Source organism: Salmo salar, chromosome ssa14 (genome assembly GCF_905237065.1).
Source record: "Salmo salar chromosome ssa14, Ssal_v3.1, whole genome shotgun sequence".
In the NCBI taxonomy this organism is placed as follows: domain Eukaryota; kingdom Metazoa; phylum Chordata; class Actinopteri; order Salmoniformes; family Salmonidae; genus Salmo; species Salmo salar.
The window spans coordinates 77,179,678-77,197,857 of record NC_059455.1 but is presented as its reverse complement, the minus strand read 5'-3'; the positions used below and the strand labels follow the sequence as shown (position 1 = coordinate 77,197,857).

The 18,180-nt window shown below is 42.8% G+C and overlaps 1 protein-coding gene across 1 annotated transcript; it reads left to right on the top strand.

Annotated features, from left to right (window-relative positions):
- The first annotated feature begins 4,234 nt into the window (after positions 1-4,234).
- LOC106570331 (iroquois-class homeodomain protein irx-4) lies at positions 4,235-9,964 on the top strand. Its single transcript, XM_014142527.2, has 6 exons — positions 4,235-4,939; positions 5,159-5,407; positions 5,677-5,786; positions 6,097-6,259; positions 8,401-8,569; positions 8,657-9,964. The coding sequence occupies exons 1-6, from the start codon at positions 4,883-4,885 to the stop codon at positions 9,328-9,330; spliced, it is 1,422 nt and encodes a 473-aa protein (XP_013998002.2). The 5' UTR covers positions 4,235-4,882; the 3' UTR covers positions 9,331-9,964.
- The last annotated feature ends 8,216 nt before the right edge of the window (positions 9,965-18,180 follow it).

Here is an 18,180-nt window from a genome sequence, read left to right as displayed (position 1 = left end):
TTAGAGACAGTTTGCGCTGTTCTGTGAAGGGAGTGGTACACAGCGTTGTACGAGATCTTCAGTTTCTTGACAATTTCTTGCATGGAATAGCCTTCATTTCTCAGAACAAGAATAGACTGACGAGTTTCAGAAGAAAGTTATTTGTTTCTGGCCATTTTGAGCCTGTAATCGAACCCACAAATGCTGATGCTCCAGATACTCAACTAGTCTAAAGAAGGCCAGTTTTATTGCTTCTTTAATCAGGACAACAGTTTTCAGCTGTGCTAACATAATTGCAAAAGGGTTTTCTAATGATCAATTAGCCTTTTAAAATTATAAACTTTGATTAGCTAACACAACGTGCCATTGGAACACAAGAGTGATGGTTGCTGATAATGGGCCTCTGTACGCCTATGTAGATATTCTATTAAAAATGAGCAGTTTCCAGCTACAATAGTCATTTACAACATTAACAATGTCTACACTGTATTTCTGATCAATTTGATGTTATTTTAATGGACAACAAATATGCTTTACGTTCAAAAACAAGGACATTTCTAAGTGACCCCAAACTTTTGAACGGTAGTGTATATGGTATACATCTATATTGCATACTACTACAGGTACCTGAGAATACACTGTATCTGTTAGACTGGGATTATTGTAATGATCATTCATTCATAATCTACTCAACAGGAAACACACACTTCCTTTTTTCTCCTCTCTGCATACTTGAACTATAATACAGTGGGAAGGGTGTGGAGTTAATGTGAGAGAGGGAAAGGCATCACAGCAGGTTCCCACACACACACACACACACACACACACACACACACACGGTAATGTGAGAGAAGAAAGCATTACGGTAGACAAATGCAGAAAGGGGGAAAACTCAAATCACAACTTCCTTCAATCACTATACGGTACGGAAAGGCACATTTGAATATTTCCTACCTGAAAGTACAAATACTATACAATTTTAATCATCCTTTAACATGTAGATGCTTTTTTCGTCTCTCAGGTTTTTTTGTTTTTTTTTTCATAAAAGACTGGGAGAAGAGGTATAGCTGGTAATGTCTTTGGCAGAGAGGAGAAAAACATGGTTTAAAAGTCTCTGATGAAGAATGACTTATAGAACAATGAGAGATGGCCGTAGATTGCTGAGAGAGAGAGAGAGAGAGAGAGAGAGAGAGAGAGAGAGAGAGAAGTGCTTTATGAAGATAGAGCGATGGAGGAAAGTATAGTTCACCTCTCTAAGCGCATTTGATCTGCTCTCATCGTCTTCTTATATGATGGAACAAAATGATACAATGCAATACAGTAGAATACAATACAACACAGTACAATACAATGGAACAGAACAAAATATCGAATAGAATAAAATATAATATAGTTGAATATTGGTTATGTATTTTGTCCATATCTACTAAATGGATTATCAAATTCCTCTACTTCATTTGTACTTCTTACCTCGTTTCATTCTGAATGGGGCAGGCCTGGTGAGAGAAGAGGAGGAAGGGAGAGAAGGAAGAAAAAGAAACCACAGTACAAGGTCTTCTGACACAGCTACTGTCTTCCCTCTCTTTCGCTCTCTGTCTCTCTGTCTTTTATTCTCTCTGAAGATGATAATAACAAATCTATACCGTTGTAGACTTGAATTAGCCTAACCCACAATCTACCACACTGTAACGCACACTGTAATGTCCTAAAGTGCACACTTCCATACTATACTTCTATACTACTCTTCCATACTATAATTCCACATTAGCCAGGCTATCAGGAGGTGTTCTCATTCCCCTAATAAGGGCCCTAAAGAAGAGCCCTAAAGAAGAGCCCTAAAGAGGGGAAGGAGTCAGTGAACTAAGCGTACAGTATAAATCCACTGACCTTTCTCATCAATGATGCAGAATAAGTGAACAGAAACATGCTTCCCCTTTTAGCTGCTATGGAAGAGAGGGAGAGAATGAGAGAGGGGGGAGAGAGATGAGAGAGGGGGAGAGAATGAGGGGTGGAGCGGGAGAGAGATGAAAGATTGGGAGAGAGCAGGAGAGAGATGAGAGAGGGGGTAGAGAGGGAGAGGGAGATGAGAGAGGGGGAGAGGGAGAGAGAGATGAGAGATGGGGAGAGAGCAGGAGAGAGATGAGAGAGGGGGAGAGAGGGAGATGAGAGAGGGGGAGAGAGGGAGAGAGAGAGATGGGGAGAGAGCAGGAGAGAGATGAGAGAGGGGGAGAGAGGGAGTGAGAGATGAGATGAGAGAGGGGGAGAGAGGGAGAGAGATGGGGAGAGAGCAGGAGAGAGGTGAGAGAGGGGGAGAGAGGGAGTGAGAGATGAGAGAGGGGGAGAGAGGGAGAGAGAGAGAGATGAGAGAGGGGAGAGAGGGAGAGAGAGATGAGGGAGGGGGAGAGAGAGAGAAGAGGGAGGGGAGAGAGGGAGATGAGGGAGGGGAAAGAGGGAGAGAGAGAGATGAGAGAGCAAGAGAGGGAGAGAGAGAGATGAGAGAGGAGGAGAGAGGGAGAGAGAGATGAGGGAGGGGGAGAGAGAGAGATGAGAGAGCAAGAGAGGGAGAGAGAGAGATGAGAGAGGGGGAGAGAGGGAGATGAGGGAGGGGAGAGAGGGAGCGAGAGAGATGAGAGAGCAAGAGTGGGAGAGAGAGAGATGCGAGAGGGGGAGAGAGGGAGAGAGAGACATGGGGCGAGAGCAGGAGAGAGATGAGAGGGGGGGAGAGAGGGAGTGAGAGATGAGAGAGGGGGAGAGAGGGAGAGAGAGATGGGGAGAGAGCAGGAGAGAGATGAGAGAGGGGAGAGAGGGACTGAGAGATGAGAGAGGGAGAGGGAGAGAGAGCGAGATGAGGGAGGGGGGATAGAGAGAGATGAGGGAGGGGAGAGAGAGAGATGAGGGAGAGCGAGAGATGAGGGAGGGGAGAGAGGGAGATGAGGGAGAGAGGGAGATGAGGGAGGGGAGAGAGGGAGATGAGGGAGAGAGAGAGAGAGATGAGGGAGGGGAGAGAGGGAGATGAGGGAGAGAGGGAGATGAGGGAGGGGAGAGAGGGAGATGAGGGAGAGAGAGAGAGATGAGGGAGGGGAGAGAGAGAGATGAGGGAGGGGTGAGAGAGAGATGAGGGAGGGGAGAGAGATGAGGTACTCATCATCATTTATGCTGTGGATTAGTGATGACAGATACAGTTACAGTATTGTTATATCAGTAATATCTCAAGTCAAGTGTTTTATCAAGGATGAAGTGTTTGGATAGTCTCTGGGGAGAGATGACATTGATAAGAATTACTCTGATTGTAGGCCTACACACACACACACACACACACACACACACACACACACACCTTATTAAGCTATAATTACAATTTGGCCTTTAGTAATTAAAAACCAGGTAAATAAAGTAATGCATCATAAAACTAAAGCACAATATGAATAAGCATTTCCCCTTCCATGGCAATTTTGAATTTATCAGCATCACAACCACTGAGTTGGAAATGATGTCCTCTAAAGATAACAGAAGTGCTTATTGTTTGATTAATTCGTTCAGACCTGGCTATTATAATCTCATCTCCACTGTAACAGCTTGATCAGGAGTCAGGAGGTAATTTCATTGAGGTGACATGTTATCTAAACTACAGGAATAAAAAGCTATTATGCTAATTTCATCTCATAGTCATCAATCATCCACGATAGAGCTGTCACGTCATTCCGTGTTCCCCCTCTGATGCGGTGTGTGTGTGTGTGTGTGTGTGTGTGTGTGTGTGTGTGTGTGTGTGTGTGTGTGTGTGTGTGTGTGTGTGTGTGTGGGAGGGAGGGAGGGAGGGAGGGAGGGAGGGAGGGAGGGAGGGAGGGAGGGAGGGAGGGAGGGAGGGAGGGGGCGAATTGAACACATCCTCATTATATTTACCGGGACCCCGGGGCGGTGTGTGCGCTCGTGTGGAAACGGGAGGGAATCTTTGAGTGAGCAGGTCTGTCGTTCACAGACACCGTCAATAACGGTAAGTACAGTAGTCCTAGTATATGAGGTATATAGATATTTTATTTCCTGTCTTGTAGGCCTATTTCAATGAAATCAGACTTTTATAAGTTTATTCTGCAAGATTATTTGGATGAATGTAGGCCTACCTTCGGCTTTGTTCTGTTCTCTCATTGAGGAAGAACTCCGTGCACAAGGATTTCTACCATTGTATTTTTTGGGGCATAGGCCTATTTTGTTTAATTTAAAACATTTGTATTTCTCCAGGAAAGGGGATAAATCGAAGGTTCTAAACTGAATATAAGTTCCTGAAGGAGAAGACCCGTATGGTGCCTGCGGGAGTCCATGTGACGTCAGAGAGACAGGCGCGTTAAAAGCAGAGAGCGCATCAGGAGTGGCATGGTTGGTTTGTGGATGATAGATCACAACATCACTACCGCTTTGGACTGCAAATGATGCGTTTCACCGCGTCAGATTGACTGGACAGTAAACATATTCATTAATTCAGGAGTCACCAACTGTCAACCGACTTGGACACCTAAGCCATCCCCCAAAAAACATCCCAAGGGCATTATTGGGAATTGGGGGGAACGGACATTTCCCTAGCTGATGTTTCCCAAATACCCCGAAAGAAGAGCTGAAGAAGAGCTGAAGAGCAGCTGAAGCAGACTGTTCATTACAAACCCAATATTGGGTGCCAGCACTTTACCCGGGGTGAAAAGCAGTGCGTTTCGGTGTTGGTTTGATTTGGTAAAAGTTCCCTTTATTCACAGATCTAGGACAAGCGTAACCTCTCCAGATCCCACATTCGGAGGGGAATCGCAAAAGTGACCTTAGATCAACGTCTAGGAGCTACTTAATCCTGATGCACGGATGAGTGACAGCTGGACATTGTGCTCGTGCTCGATCCTTTGAAGTTTGCCGACACTCCCTGATGTTTGATATCATGGCTTACCCGCAGCTAGGATACCCCTACTCACCTTCACACCAGGTAAGGCGTCTCTCACTGCAACAAGCATCACAAGTGTGGTGAAGGAAAACATTGTTTCTGTTACTATAGCGTCTTCGGTTTTGCACATAAATCCTGTAGCCCAACTTTTTGTTTGCTTGACAAAATAACTAATTTATAGGTAGCCTTTTTCGTTTTGTGCTCACGCATTGCATATTGGTTATATTCTTCCTGAAGAATCTATTCTTGTATTCGCGCCAGTTCCTCATGAGCACGAGCTCTCTGGCCAACTGCCTCGAGCCGGGTGGAAGGTCTCTCCTAGACTCCGGTGTGATGCCTCCCTCTCCCCAGCCTCTCCGGTGCCCGGTGTACGAGAGCAGGCTGCTCGGCTCCCCGGGCCAGGAGCTACCAACCCCGGCTATAGGTCTGGGTGTGTACGGGGCTGCCTATGGAAAGAGCCAGGGGTACTATGGCACCTGCGGAGGCGACGCAACAGCTTTATATGCCAGGGTAGGTACTTTAATATATTGAATTTCGTTTTATATATATATATATATATATATATTTCTTCTTGTTTCACTTAATTCGTCATGCCAGCGAAAATTAAAAGGACAAACATTTGGCCAATTCGTACGTACTGGACTGATCCAGTGTGTGGTGGGCAACGTAGCCTAAACAAAACTATGTTTGACGGTCAGGTTTTGAAAGGTTTTCTTAAGTTATCTCAATCACAATGAAATAATAATGAATAATTAAATATTTTGATTTCATATTTGCAGGGAACATTGGAGTCCAAAGATGGAGCGTCTGCGCATGTGGGGGCCTCTCAAACCCCTGCGTACTATCCGTACGATTATGCATTTGGACAGTATCCATATGACCGATATGGGTATGTCTACTAAACATGTTATCTGTTTCAAAATAACTTGTAATTCTGTTAGAAAACATTTCAATAGTATCTAAACGTGAGAAATAGTGATAAGGCATGCGTAATTGACACAGAAAATAGTTCCATTTATGAACTATATAATAATAAGTCAAACCCTTATAGTTCCAAGTACAATGAGGAAAAAGTAAAATATTTGAAAACTCCAGCACATATTAGATCTAATAAACATAGGATTGAAAATACACGATTTGGAAGAGGTTCTCTTTCAAATAAACTCCTATTCTGACACCCCTCTCCTCCTTTCTCCCAGGTATGGGTCATCAGTGGACAGTGCAGCTGCCCGGAGGAAGAACGCTACGAGGGAGACCACCAGCACTCTGAAGGCCTGGTTGCAGGAGCACCAGAAGAACCCGTATCCCACCAAGGGAGAAAAGATCATGCTGGCCATCATCACCAAGATGACACTCACACAGGTAACAACTGGCTCAGTGTTTGGAGACTGAATATGTTAGTTGGAGCTCTACTGAACTTATTGTTGTGTTCCAGTACATGTCTGATCGAAGAGCACTATGTACTGGTTAATCACAGTGCTCCTCACTTTTTGAGGAGCACTACACTGTAAAGGGGTTGCAGTGACTTTGACAGTAACTTACAGGCAGCTCAGTGGCAAGTAAAATTATATATTTCATATTATAAACAGGGTGGTTCGAGCCCTGAATGCTGATTGGCTGAAAGCCATGGTATATTAGAACATATCCATGGGTATGACAAAAAAATGTTATAATTACGTTGGTAACCAGTTTATAATAGCAATAAGGCACCTCAGGGGTTTGTGGTATATAGCCAATATACCACGGCTAACGGCTGTATCCAGGCACTTTGAATTGTGTTTTGTCTAAGAACATCCATTAGCCATGATATACTAGTCATATACCACACTCCTTCGGGACTTATTGCTTAAAAACAGTACTCCAGGGGTAGACAACCCTGCTCCTGGATGCCACAGGGACGGCAGGATTGTGTTACGACTAGGCACCACACCCGGCTAATTGATCTGTTCAGTGATTGACTAAATTCCACACAACTGGTCTTCCAGCTCAGTTAAATCAAAAACATTAAGTACATATATGAGTTACGAGTTAAATTGGTACAGCATTCTTACTCACAGGTGCAAACAGAGCCACCGGAAAACGTGTGTCGAGACAGCATTTCCCCCACTACTTTATAATCTGGTGTGGCCATTTTCAAAGCAGCAGTACCGACAGCGCATTTCTGTATTCCAGTTCAACATTTACCTGCTCTGTCGCCGCCTACCATTGAAAACCAATGAAGACTACACTCAGAAAAGTCGTGCTATTTGTATTTGTGCAATATAATTGGCCGTACAGTCAAGCACCACTACGCTCGCGCAAGTAACCTACTTCTCGAGCACTACAGAAGTTGATGCTAAAGTCGAACAGCACGTACGAGTTGTCCTCAAGTAAAAAGAAGCGCACATCAATCTACTTGCTGAGTTTATTTATTTTAGTGAAAGTAATTTACAAAACCTTCAATAGTGAACACACTAGCAATATGCTGGCTACTACTGATAGTCTGGAAAGAGTAAGCTACAAAATACACTTTAGTTCCTCTTTCCTGGCCTACTGTAGCCAGTTAGATATCTCTTTTGGGACGCAATTGTCTTAAAGGGGCCGCATCCTATTTTGAGATGTACATTTTTTTTCGCGAAATAAGATACTTTAGAAACAAGAATTCATGCAATTATTACAACGTAATGACTTACATTGCTAAATTATATTAAACAGCTTTTTAATACATATCATACTAACCAAATATAGGCTATTAATAGCTGCATATAGAGAGAAAGCATGCAAACCTAGGCCCTGTGTGACCCCAATGCATTTAAAAATTACACCATGTCCGGGCCAGTAGAATTCTGTTTGGGCCAGTAGATTTTGAGCCAAGTTAACATTGGACCCTGTCATAGCCTACAAATAGGACCCTGAGTTTTACCTGACCAGGTCATGATATCAGTACAAACTCCAGGCCCCAGAGAAGACATGTACAAATTTTGCCTCATCACTTTTGAACCTGTGTTGCAGCCTCTGGGTGCAACAAATATAGGCTCTTACAAGGCACACCTCAAAATATGTTAATGAGACAGAAACAACAATGCCATGCACCCGCTAGTGGTAAAAAGGTTTTTGGAGCTCCAAAGATACGGTACTGTATTCTGTGGGATGGAATTTCAGTACCATTCGAAATACAGTAAGTATTTCCCCACCCACAACATTTCTCCACAATGCACCATCATTTACAATATGCTAGAGTTTTTTACTGCTGATAATACCCCAAATTACCGCATAAATGACAGTTTTCCTTTACAGTGTCAGCACCGGATAATCACAGATAAAGATTACGTCCCACAGAAATGTCTTCTGCTTTATCCTAAACACAATTACAAACACAGGTTGGTGAGGTTGGAGCAGAGGGCAGCCATACTGCAGTGCCCCTGAAGCAGTTTTAGGGGTTAAGTGCCTTGCTCAAGGCCACAAATGCCAGCTAGGGAATTGATCAAATATGCAATAATTTCTTAATGTGTTTGTTCATTCAGGTGTCCACGTGGTTTGCCAATGCACGGCGGAGGCTGAAGAAGGAGAACAAAGTCACATGGTCACCACGAGCCAATAAGAGCTCTGACGAGAGGGGCTGTGATGATGACAGCGACAGTGCAGAGGGATCGCAAGAGGAGGAGCCAATCAAAAGCGAGATAGATGTTGATGGTGAGTGCATGCGTACCATAGATTTATATCATTAACTAGATTGTTGAACTATGATTGTTAAAACATCTATGTATTTTTGGGTTGTAGATTCTGTAACAGGTAGGTGTGTGGACCTACAACAGAGTGATCTGGAGGACTTTGATCTGCTGGAGTCGGATGGTTCTGACTGCGACCCTAAACACCAGTTTCACACCAAGGACACCCCAGTACACACACCACCGGACCACCGCCACCACCGCCACCACCCCAAAGACCCTTCTACCAGCCCACTCAGACATACCCCAGACACATCCCGACACGGGAACGAGCGGTTGTCACTGTCAGCAGACTGCCCCAAACACACACCAGAGCACGACCGAACAACCAACTCATTCTACACTCAACAGGACCTGCAAAGTACAGAGAGCAGCAAACCTAAAATCTGGTCCATCGCACAAACTGCTGCTATCCAAGCTGAATTCCCAGCATGCATGCACACAGCCACCTCCAGCGAGTCTCTCTCCCCAGGGGGGTATCCAACTGAAGTACCCCACCTGAAGGTGGGGGGGGCTAGGCAGCAGGACTCGCCAGTGACTACCCTCAGAGATTGGGTGGACGGGGTCTTCCACGACCCACTGTTCAGACAGAGTTCCTTTAACCCTGTGTTGTCCAAGCCAGCCATGGACAGGGCATGGATTGGGTTAAATAGACAGGTGATGGAAGGCAGAACTCTGGGACAACGTTCTGTTGAACATGTTACCTCGTCTTTGCAGAATGTATAGACTTCTTTACAGAGACTTACAGAGACTTACAGAGACATACAGAGACTTACAGAGACTTACAGAGACTGCTGTAGAAAGGTATATGAACTCCTTATGATGGCACATGCTTCCATGCCTTTTTTTGTTTTAGAAAAGCGTCAATACATCAACGTAGGCTACATCAGTGTCAGTAAATAAGTTCTGCATAAACTTCAAATTCTTACTACTTTCAGTTTAAAACACAGATGTAAATGAGTGGAAAAGAGGGATTCAATCCCTTTGGACATAGAAAAGCAATGTAATAGCCTACTAATTCTCCCGGTAAACTGAACCCTTAAACAGATTAGAAAGTGTTGGATGGTTTGATCACAAAAACACAGAAAATATGTAATTTTATGATGTTGGAGTATCACGTTAGCCGCACCGTGGGAATATCTGAGGGGGAGTAGCCTACTGGCCTACACCGTTTACAGACCTTTTATAATAACCAGATGCATGAGAGCACCATTTTTTCTCTTAAACGAAATAAAGCATAATATATGTTTTGCTTAAGATCACATCTGATATAACTATTTCACACGTGTATACATGTTCTTGCACTAAAGTCCGATTGCAGTTGTTGAGTCACTGAAATAAACAATCGTTTTTAGCAGAATGATGTTCTCTCTGATGCGTCTGTTTGCTCCTTGCGTTCGCTCTCCATGGTGCTGAAATTGTGTCGCTAAATCATGAAAATATATCATAGCCCACAAATGAAATATAAATAGGTTTATTTTACATTTTTTATTGAACTTAAAATTTCCTCCAAGACTGAATATTTTGCACATATAGTTCCTCAATGAATGCACATTGGAGATCGAGATATACTGTAGTAGGCTATTTTTTCCTTAGTTTGTGTGTGTGTGTGTGTGTGTGTGTGTGTGTGTGTGTGTGTGTGTGTGTGTGTGTGTGTGTGTGTGTGTGTGTGTGTGTGTGTGTGTGCGCATGTTTGTAAAAGGGGGCAAGCTGGGCATCCTTGAGCCGTGACTAATTCCAACACACAGAGGACAGGGCTGCTAAATTGTTAAATCGATGCCACTTCCACCGCGGGCCCAGATATAGCAGCAATCAGTGATGCGTCTCTTTTCATTAGCCGGCTTTTGACTGCATCAACCTGGGACCATGAGCTGCGCATCCACCGCTCTCTAAACGGGTCACTCCATTATAGAATATACTCCATTAGCGAGGAGTTGAGCTGCCTAACACACTTCTTAATCTAATAGCTTTATCTCCACTGACTTCATGCAATATCTCTTCTGATTTGCCAGCTGAAGGGTTAGGAGTTGCCTAGCTCTGACATTGTAATACGATTCATGACATGATGCCGTTCAACCCGAGGGTTGAGGGAGACTTTTCCAAATGTTAAGGCTAGAATAATAAATGGCATGAGAGGGATCGAATGGACGAATACCATTGATACAAATGAGGTACAATTCGATCTGGTAAACATCTTTATATATATATATATAGATTCAGTAAAGGCCTACATCACGGACTTATTTGGTCTTTGAATCACCACACCCATCATATCACTATATCTTTATAAGACGCTTAATGTTGTTGCATCAAAGACAATTTAGTAAAATATAACATTATAGGTCTACTGGAATAGCTCTCACCCTCTCTTCAACTCAAATCCTACAATATCCCAAAAACCTTCAGTTGTCAAGAACAATAAATTATTCAACATAACTTCACGAATTTGAGGCTTTCTAAAATGTTTCATAAACACTTTCTAAATAAGAGTTAAAGAACAATTAAGCGGTAGGGTCCGGGATGAATAAACTTTTTTTCCCTCTCTTCTTTTCTCCTCAGTTTTCGGTTTAGGAAAGATGATAAAGTATTAAACAGAACAGAGCCGAGATCTTCCGAGGCCTTGTATGGAATTAACCATTTCAGTCTAAATAATTCAAGACGAATTCAACCGAGAATTCCATTCTTTTTCTGCTTCATAAATAAATTAGATTTAAGATGATAAATAATGACATCTGGCTCTTCCTGTAAAGTTTACTTTCTTTCTTCAGCACAATGAATGTAGACATAGTATATCGAACAATCCTGTAGTCTTATTTACATAGAGCTAGCTAGCTAAGGATTATAAAGCGGTACAATGAACAATCTCTGAAATAATGCTCTATACACACAAAAAAAGAATGATTCTAAATAGTACCAGATTGAGGTAATTTGGATTGTAACCAAAACAGAACCCTTTTGATGTTATTTAAAACCCTTTTTTGAAGGTTCAATAAAGAACCATGCTCATAAGGTTCTACCTGGAACCCTAAGGTCCTATAAAAAAATAACAATTACAAAATGATCTAAATAACACCAAAAAAGGGTTCCACTATGGTTACAACCCTTTATGTGGATGCATAGAACCTTTTTTTATGGTTCTTTATATAACCTTTATGGAGAATGGTTCTATAAAGAACCTTTCTCAATCTGAAAGGTTCTTTTAAGATCCCTTTGAATAACCATACAGGGTTCTTTATTCTGGTTGGGGATATTGTTAAAATTTCATAGCTGCTATTATTGTGTTAATTGACAAGTTGAATCAAGTGAGCTACCTCTGGATCAGCTGGGAGAACCTGAGAAGAGAATTGAGAACCACTGACTGATTTAGTCAACTTTTCTCAGTTGACACAAGGCCATAGCCTACATGAGTCTTTCACAAGACACGTCACTGGCCACAGTCATATATAATATGTAATGGTATACAGTGCTTTCAGAAAGTATTCACTTAATCCACATTTTGTTGTGTTACAGCCTGAATTCAAAATGGATTAAATATTTTTTCTCGCCCATATAAACACAATACCCCATAATGACAAAGTGAAAACATGTTTTTAGAGATTTTTGCAAATGTATAAAAAATGAAATGCAGAAACATCGTATTTACATAAGTACTCACACCCCTGAGTCAAAACTTTGTAGAAGCACCTTTGGCAGCGATTACAACTGTGAGTCTTTCTGGGTAAGTCTCTAAGAGCTTTGCACACCTGGATTGTACAATATTTGCACATTTGCACATTATTCTTTTCAATTCTTCAAGCTCTATCAAGTTGATTGTTAAGCATTGCTAGACAGCCATTTTCAAGTCTTGCCATGGATTTTCAAGCCGATTTAATTCAAAACTGTAACTAGGCCACTCAGGAACATTCAATGTCATCTTGGTAAGCAACTCCATTGTATATTTGGCCTTGTCTTTTAGGTTATTGTACTGCTGAAAGGTGAATTTGTCTCCCAGTGTCTGTTGGAAAGCAGACTGAACCAAGTTTTCCCCTAGGATTTTGCCTGTGTTTAGCTCTATTCCGTTAATTTTTATTAAAAAAAAACTCCCTAGTCCTTGCCGATGACAAGCATACCCATAACATGATGCAGCCACCACCATGCTTGAAAATATGAAGAGTGGTAGTCAGTGATGTGTTGTGTTTGCCCCAAACATAACGCTTTGTATTCAGGACATATTATGTACAGGCTTCCTTCTTATCACTCTGTCATTTAGGTTAGTAACGTGGCAGAACTACAATGTTGTTGATCCATCCTCAGTTTTCTCCTGTCACAGCCATAAACTCTAACTGTTTTATAGTCACCATTGGCCTCATGGTGAAATCCCTGAGCTGTTTCCTTCCTCTCCGGCAAGCTGAGTGTGGAAGGACGCCTGTAACTTTGTAGTGACTGTGTGAATTGATCTAAAGTGTAATGAATAAATTCACCATGCTCAAGGCAATTTTCAATGTCTGTTTTTTTACCCATCTACGAATAGGTGCCCTTCTTTGCGAGGCTTTGGAAAATGTCCCTGGTCTTTGTGAGTGAATCTGTATTTGAAATTCACTGTTCGACTGAGGGACCTTAAAGATAATTGTATTCTTTCATTTTTTATTGATATCAAAACATTTTAGAAAAACTTAATTCCACTTCAGACATTATGGGGTATTGTGTGTGGCCAGTGACATAACATCTGAATTGAATCCATTTTAAATTCAGGCTGTAACACAACAAAATGTGGGACAAGTAAAGGGGTGTGAATACTTTCTGAAGGTGCTGATAACACAGCACATTGGATATAGTCACTCACGTTTGCACAAAAAGAGCTGTGAGAAAACCACGCCACAAAATATTCGAATGAGCTGCCTACCCTATATTAACATTTTCACTAAAAGAGCAAAGAACCCTTTTGTGATCTGTAAATAACCAGTGAAAAGCTCAAAAGGGTTATTTGAGTCATTATGGTTCCATGTAGAACCATCACCCTTCCCAAAGAAGCCTTGAGTAACCCTCATTTTTTATTTAGTGTATAGGCTATCATTCCTCTTTATTCAATCGCAATTTGTGAGATGATAAACTCCTAACCCTGAATGAGATCTCTACCCCAAACCAAGACGCTCAGTAATAGGCCTATATCAAAAGGTTTCAAACGAACCACCCCCAAAGTTCAGTGTGCTCATATCATCCATGCCGTTTAGCTCTGAGGTGAGAGGAGATGTGAGGGAAAAGATATGAAGAGATGGGAGGGGAGAGGGAGAGTACGCTTAACGGGACTGGAGTACCTGTTAACACCCTCAGCTGCTGCGGTGACACGGGGCCCCAAGGGCTGGAGAGCACTAGCCTATCTTGCAGAGCACTGCACTGATGAGTGGCAACTTGGTAGTTTTCTCACTATGGGTTAAGTTCAATACTGCATGTGTTTCATGTCTCTGTCTGTCCAGTTGAGATGTGTATCCGTTCTCCATCCTCTCTTTGTCCTTTCTCCCTCTTTACCATCCTTTGAGATCCTCTGACTTTCCTTCCATTCTTTTACCTCTACCGCTAAATTCTTCCCCACTCTCTCCTCCTTGTGCACCTCTCTCCTTCCTCTCTGTCATCTCTTCCTCTCTGTCATCTCTTCCTCTCTGTCCTCTCCTCCTCTCGTCTCACCCTCTCTCCTCCACTTCCCCCTACTCTCCCCCTCTCTCAACTTAAACCACAGAAGCAATCTAGACACACAAACAATATATCCCATCCTGCCTTGTCTCTCTCACTTCTCCCACACAACACCAAGCTCTATGGGCCAGATAATGCATTAAGCCATAGTGTGTTTAATGCCCCAGTCTGGTAGAGTAGCAGAGACAGGTTGGACCTGATGTTAGCTTGTCTGTTTCACACCACTAATAAAACAGCCCCACCACAGCACACCCTGCGGGGACGCATCATGCAAACATTTACAGTCAAGCATCTGTCAAATGCCTGACCGGTGAATTTCTTTCTTGCAACATAAAGTCTTCCTTTACATTCAGATTTTTGATAGTGGTGGAACCATAGAAATATAATTACTAGAACAGGCAAAGCCCCTCAGACCACAGCAATTTGATAGTTACATATGGGTGGAACTATCCACAACATACATTTATATATTGTGCATTCTAATAGAATTGCATTCCGTCTCCCATTATAAGGTGGTAGCCCTGGTTTTTTTCAGAATTTCGAACTCTGAAGAAGGTCTGTGTAAGGGTGTTTCTGCAGACTCCAGGGGAGGAGGAAGTTCATTTCTCTAGGCTCTAAGAACATTATATTGACTTATCCTAAACACTGTCTACACCTTCAGTCTAACACCTAGCCCACTCAACACCCTCCATCACACACACACGCACCTACGGACACGCACGCACCTACGGACACGCACGCACCTCTGGACACACGCTCCTATGGACACGCACGCACCTATGGACACGCACGCACCTACGGACACGCACGCACCTATGGACACACGCTCCTATGGACACACGCACCTATGGACACACACACACCTACGGACACGCACGCACCTATGGACACACTCGCACACAAACACTTATATAAATACATGCACAAATGCACACACTCTCTCCCCTCTCTCTCTCTCTTTCTCTCTCCATCTCTCTGTCTCTCTCTCTCCCCAAGACACACACCACGGCCACACCATTCTCTCCTGTGTCCTGTCACACACACTCAGGTCTTTTGAGGCTATCAAGAGTGCTGAGAGCTAACTCTCTCCCTAGACTGTCACGTCACCCCCTTAGCGGAGGTGTCTGCTTCTCCCAGCTACCATCTCTGTCCCTGGCACTAGAACATGTCATATCGTCTCCGTGGTAAAGGTCACGACGTCTGTACTCTGTTACTTCAGCTGAGTGGGAGGAAGTCCCTCCAACACACTGATCTAAGGTCAGCTATGATTTTTATACCCTTAATAGTAAAGGTTAGGATTGAAGGATGATGAGCTGATCCTAGATCTGTGTCTATGGGCATTTTAGATCCAGAGTGACTTTAGAGAAGTGAAGGTTAGATAATTGGCTAAAGAGAGATCAGGGGTAGCTCCTTAGTAAGGCTGGAGGCTCAGTAATGTGACAGATCTTAGAGGTACAATCTTTTAATGGGGCAATTATACGGTGAGAATTGTTATTCTATGTTGAGGGAGAATACAGTGATTATAGAGTGTGTGTGTGTGTGTGTGTGTGTGTGTGCGCGCACAGAGGAAATTCCGTGCTATTTATCCTCCTCATCTTCTGCATAGAGGACTCTATTGGAGATTTTTACTGAGTTGCTCTTCTCACACAACACATCTACGTTTACTTCCCTTTCTTTCCATAAGAAACAACAGAACTTTGAAGACATTCTTAAAAAGGACACATTATTACATACAACATGGATGGAAGGATTGCTGTGCAAATCATAATCCTTCTTTAACATTTCTATGCGTTTTCTTTTCCTGTAAAAAAAGTGATTTGACAGCATGCACTCATCCTAGACAATGAATATAAGCTTAATTGCACATCGAACTAAAATAAATTTCAATCTGAAGAGTTTGATGACAGTCTTAAATTATACCCACAGTTTCCTCACAGCATTGCATCTCTATATCTATTAGGTGGTCCGTGTATTTTAGAGGGATGAATAATTGAAAAAGTGCTGTTTTATTCAACACAATTCATATGCTCAGTTTCATCTGAAGATTTTGCTTAGAGCAATGCCCCAACCAGCCAAGCGCCTGCAACCTACACACACACACACACACACACACACACACACACACACACACCTCTTAACCAACCAGTGTGTGTGTCTCACTAAAACCTCCACGCCTTTCAACCTCTCAACTCCCTAACCCTGACTGAACATCCTTTCTAACAATGGCCTCTTCTTCTCTCTTTCAATCACCCATCCCTGGTCTGACTATGAATGAGTCTTACCCTCTTACCATCGCATCAAACCTTCTCTTCCTGTGTCACCAGGACCAATTATATCAGCTTGGATGCTTTCCTTCCAACCTGAGCGCCATGGTGTGGAAAACGCTGTTCCAATGGCTGCCTGCATCGCCAGCCCAGGACAGGACAGGATAGCTCTAGCACTGCCTGTCTGTATCTGTAGCCCAGCCCTACTACACCCTGCCTGGGCCAATTTGGCATGCAGGTCTATGGAGAATATGGCTGCTGAAATATATATATCATCTTTTTCAAACATGTATTGTTCCGCGCGGCTGTTCCCTATCAGACTGGAGCTCCCCTGACATCTTCCAGGGGTGGCAGAGCGCAGCCTGGGGAGTGGGAGTGAGGAGGGGGTGGGGTGCGAGAGTATGTGTAAGGGGGGATTGGGAGTGGAAGGGTGGATGAATGCAGGATGAGTCCTATAAGGATCTCCCTGGTCCCTGTGAAGAGGGCCTATAGGAGAAAACTGAGGATGGATCAACATTTTAGATACTTCACAATACTAACATAAATGACAGAGTGAAAAGAAGGAAGCTTGTACAGAATAAAAATATTCCAAAACATGCATCATTACTGCAAAACATGTGGCAAAGAAATGAACTTTTTGTCCTTGTGATGATCGTCCTATGATCTCCTTGTGATGATCGTCCTATGATCTCCTTGTGATGATTGTCCTATGATCTCCTTGTGATGATCGCCCTATGATCTCCGTCACATTATCTAAAGACATGCCTTCTATTAATAATCAGACATTGCAAAGGATTAATGGTTTAGCGATGTCCTTTTGGTAAATTATTACCTGGCATTTCCTCATTGATTGTAGAGGGTTATCTGTTCATTTCCTGGTCCGAGAATCGACAGGCAATGGGATGCATTCAAGAGCGCATGGTTTATTCAGTGTACAGTATAGCGGAAGTTTCTTATCCCCGGATGGACGTATATGTTCATATCCCAGATTGTATTTATGCTAAAAGCATGGTTGCACCGTTATTGACATATGCGCTTAAGGTTATTCATGTGTGTAGCATCTGAAAAAGTTTAGATGTTAATTCATGCAGCTTAATGTTAATTGAACAGGCTTTGAAAGGGCTTCTTCCCATTTGTCAAATACATGATGGGTATTGGTATTTGAACCCTGTCATTTCCGTTTGAGAGACAGACAGGGTAAGGATGACATGCTGCTGGGTTAACAGACAATTATTGAGCCTGGGTTTTCTTTTGAGTTTATTAGGCCTCTTTTTGTCCATCGTCCTGTTTGTTTTTGTAAATACTTGTACAGTCATCAGCTATATAAATTCTTTATCTGCTAATAAAAAGCCTCACTTTTGGAAGAAACAACACATCATCCTCGTATGCCTCCACACTGTTCCAATCCGACTGCATGGTCAACTTCACAGTCCTGAATACAAAGTGTTATGTTTGGGGCAAATCCAATACATTACAGAGTATCTCCATATGTTCAAGCATAGTGGTGACTGCATCATGTTATGGGAATGCTTGTAATTGTTAAGGACATGAGTTTTTCAGGATAAAATCCTAGAAGAAAACCTGGCCCAGTCTGCTTTCCACAAGACGCTGGGAGATTAATTCACCTTCCCGCAGGACAATAACC

Excerpts from the sequence above, each read along its gene's own strand:
- LOC106570331 (XM_014142527.2), top strand. The coding sequence starts at position 4,883 with ATGTTTGATATCATGGCTTACCCGCAGCTAGGATACCCCTACTCACCT. Across the intron at positions 5,408-5,676 it reads CAACAGCTTTATATGCCAGG|GGAACATTGGAGTCCAAAGA; the intron begins GTAGGTACTTTA and ends TCATATTTGCAG. Across the intron at positions 6,260-8,400 it reads CCAAGATGACACTCACACAG|GTGTCCACGTGGTTTGCCAA; the intron begins GTAACAACTGGC and ends TTGTTCATTCAG.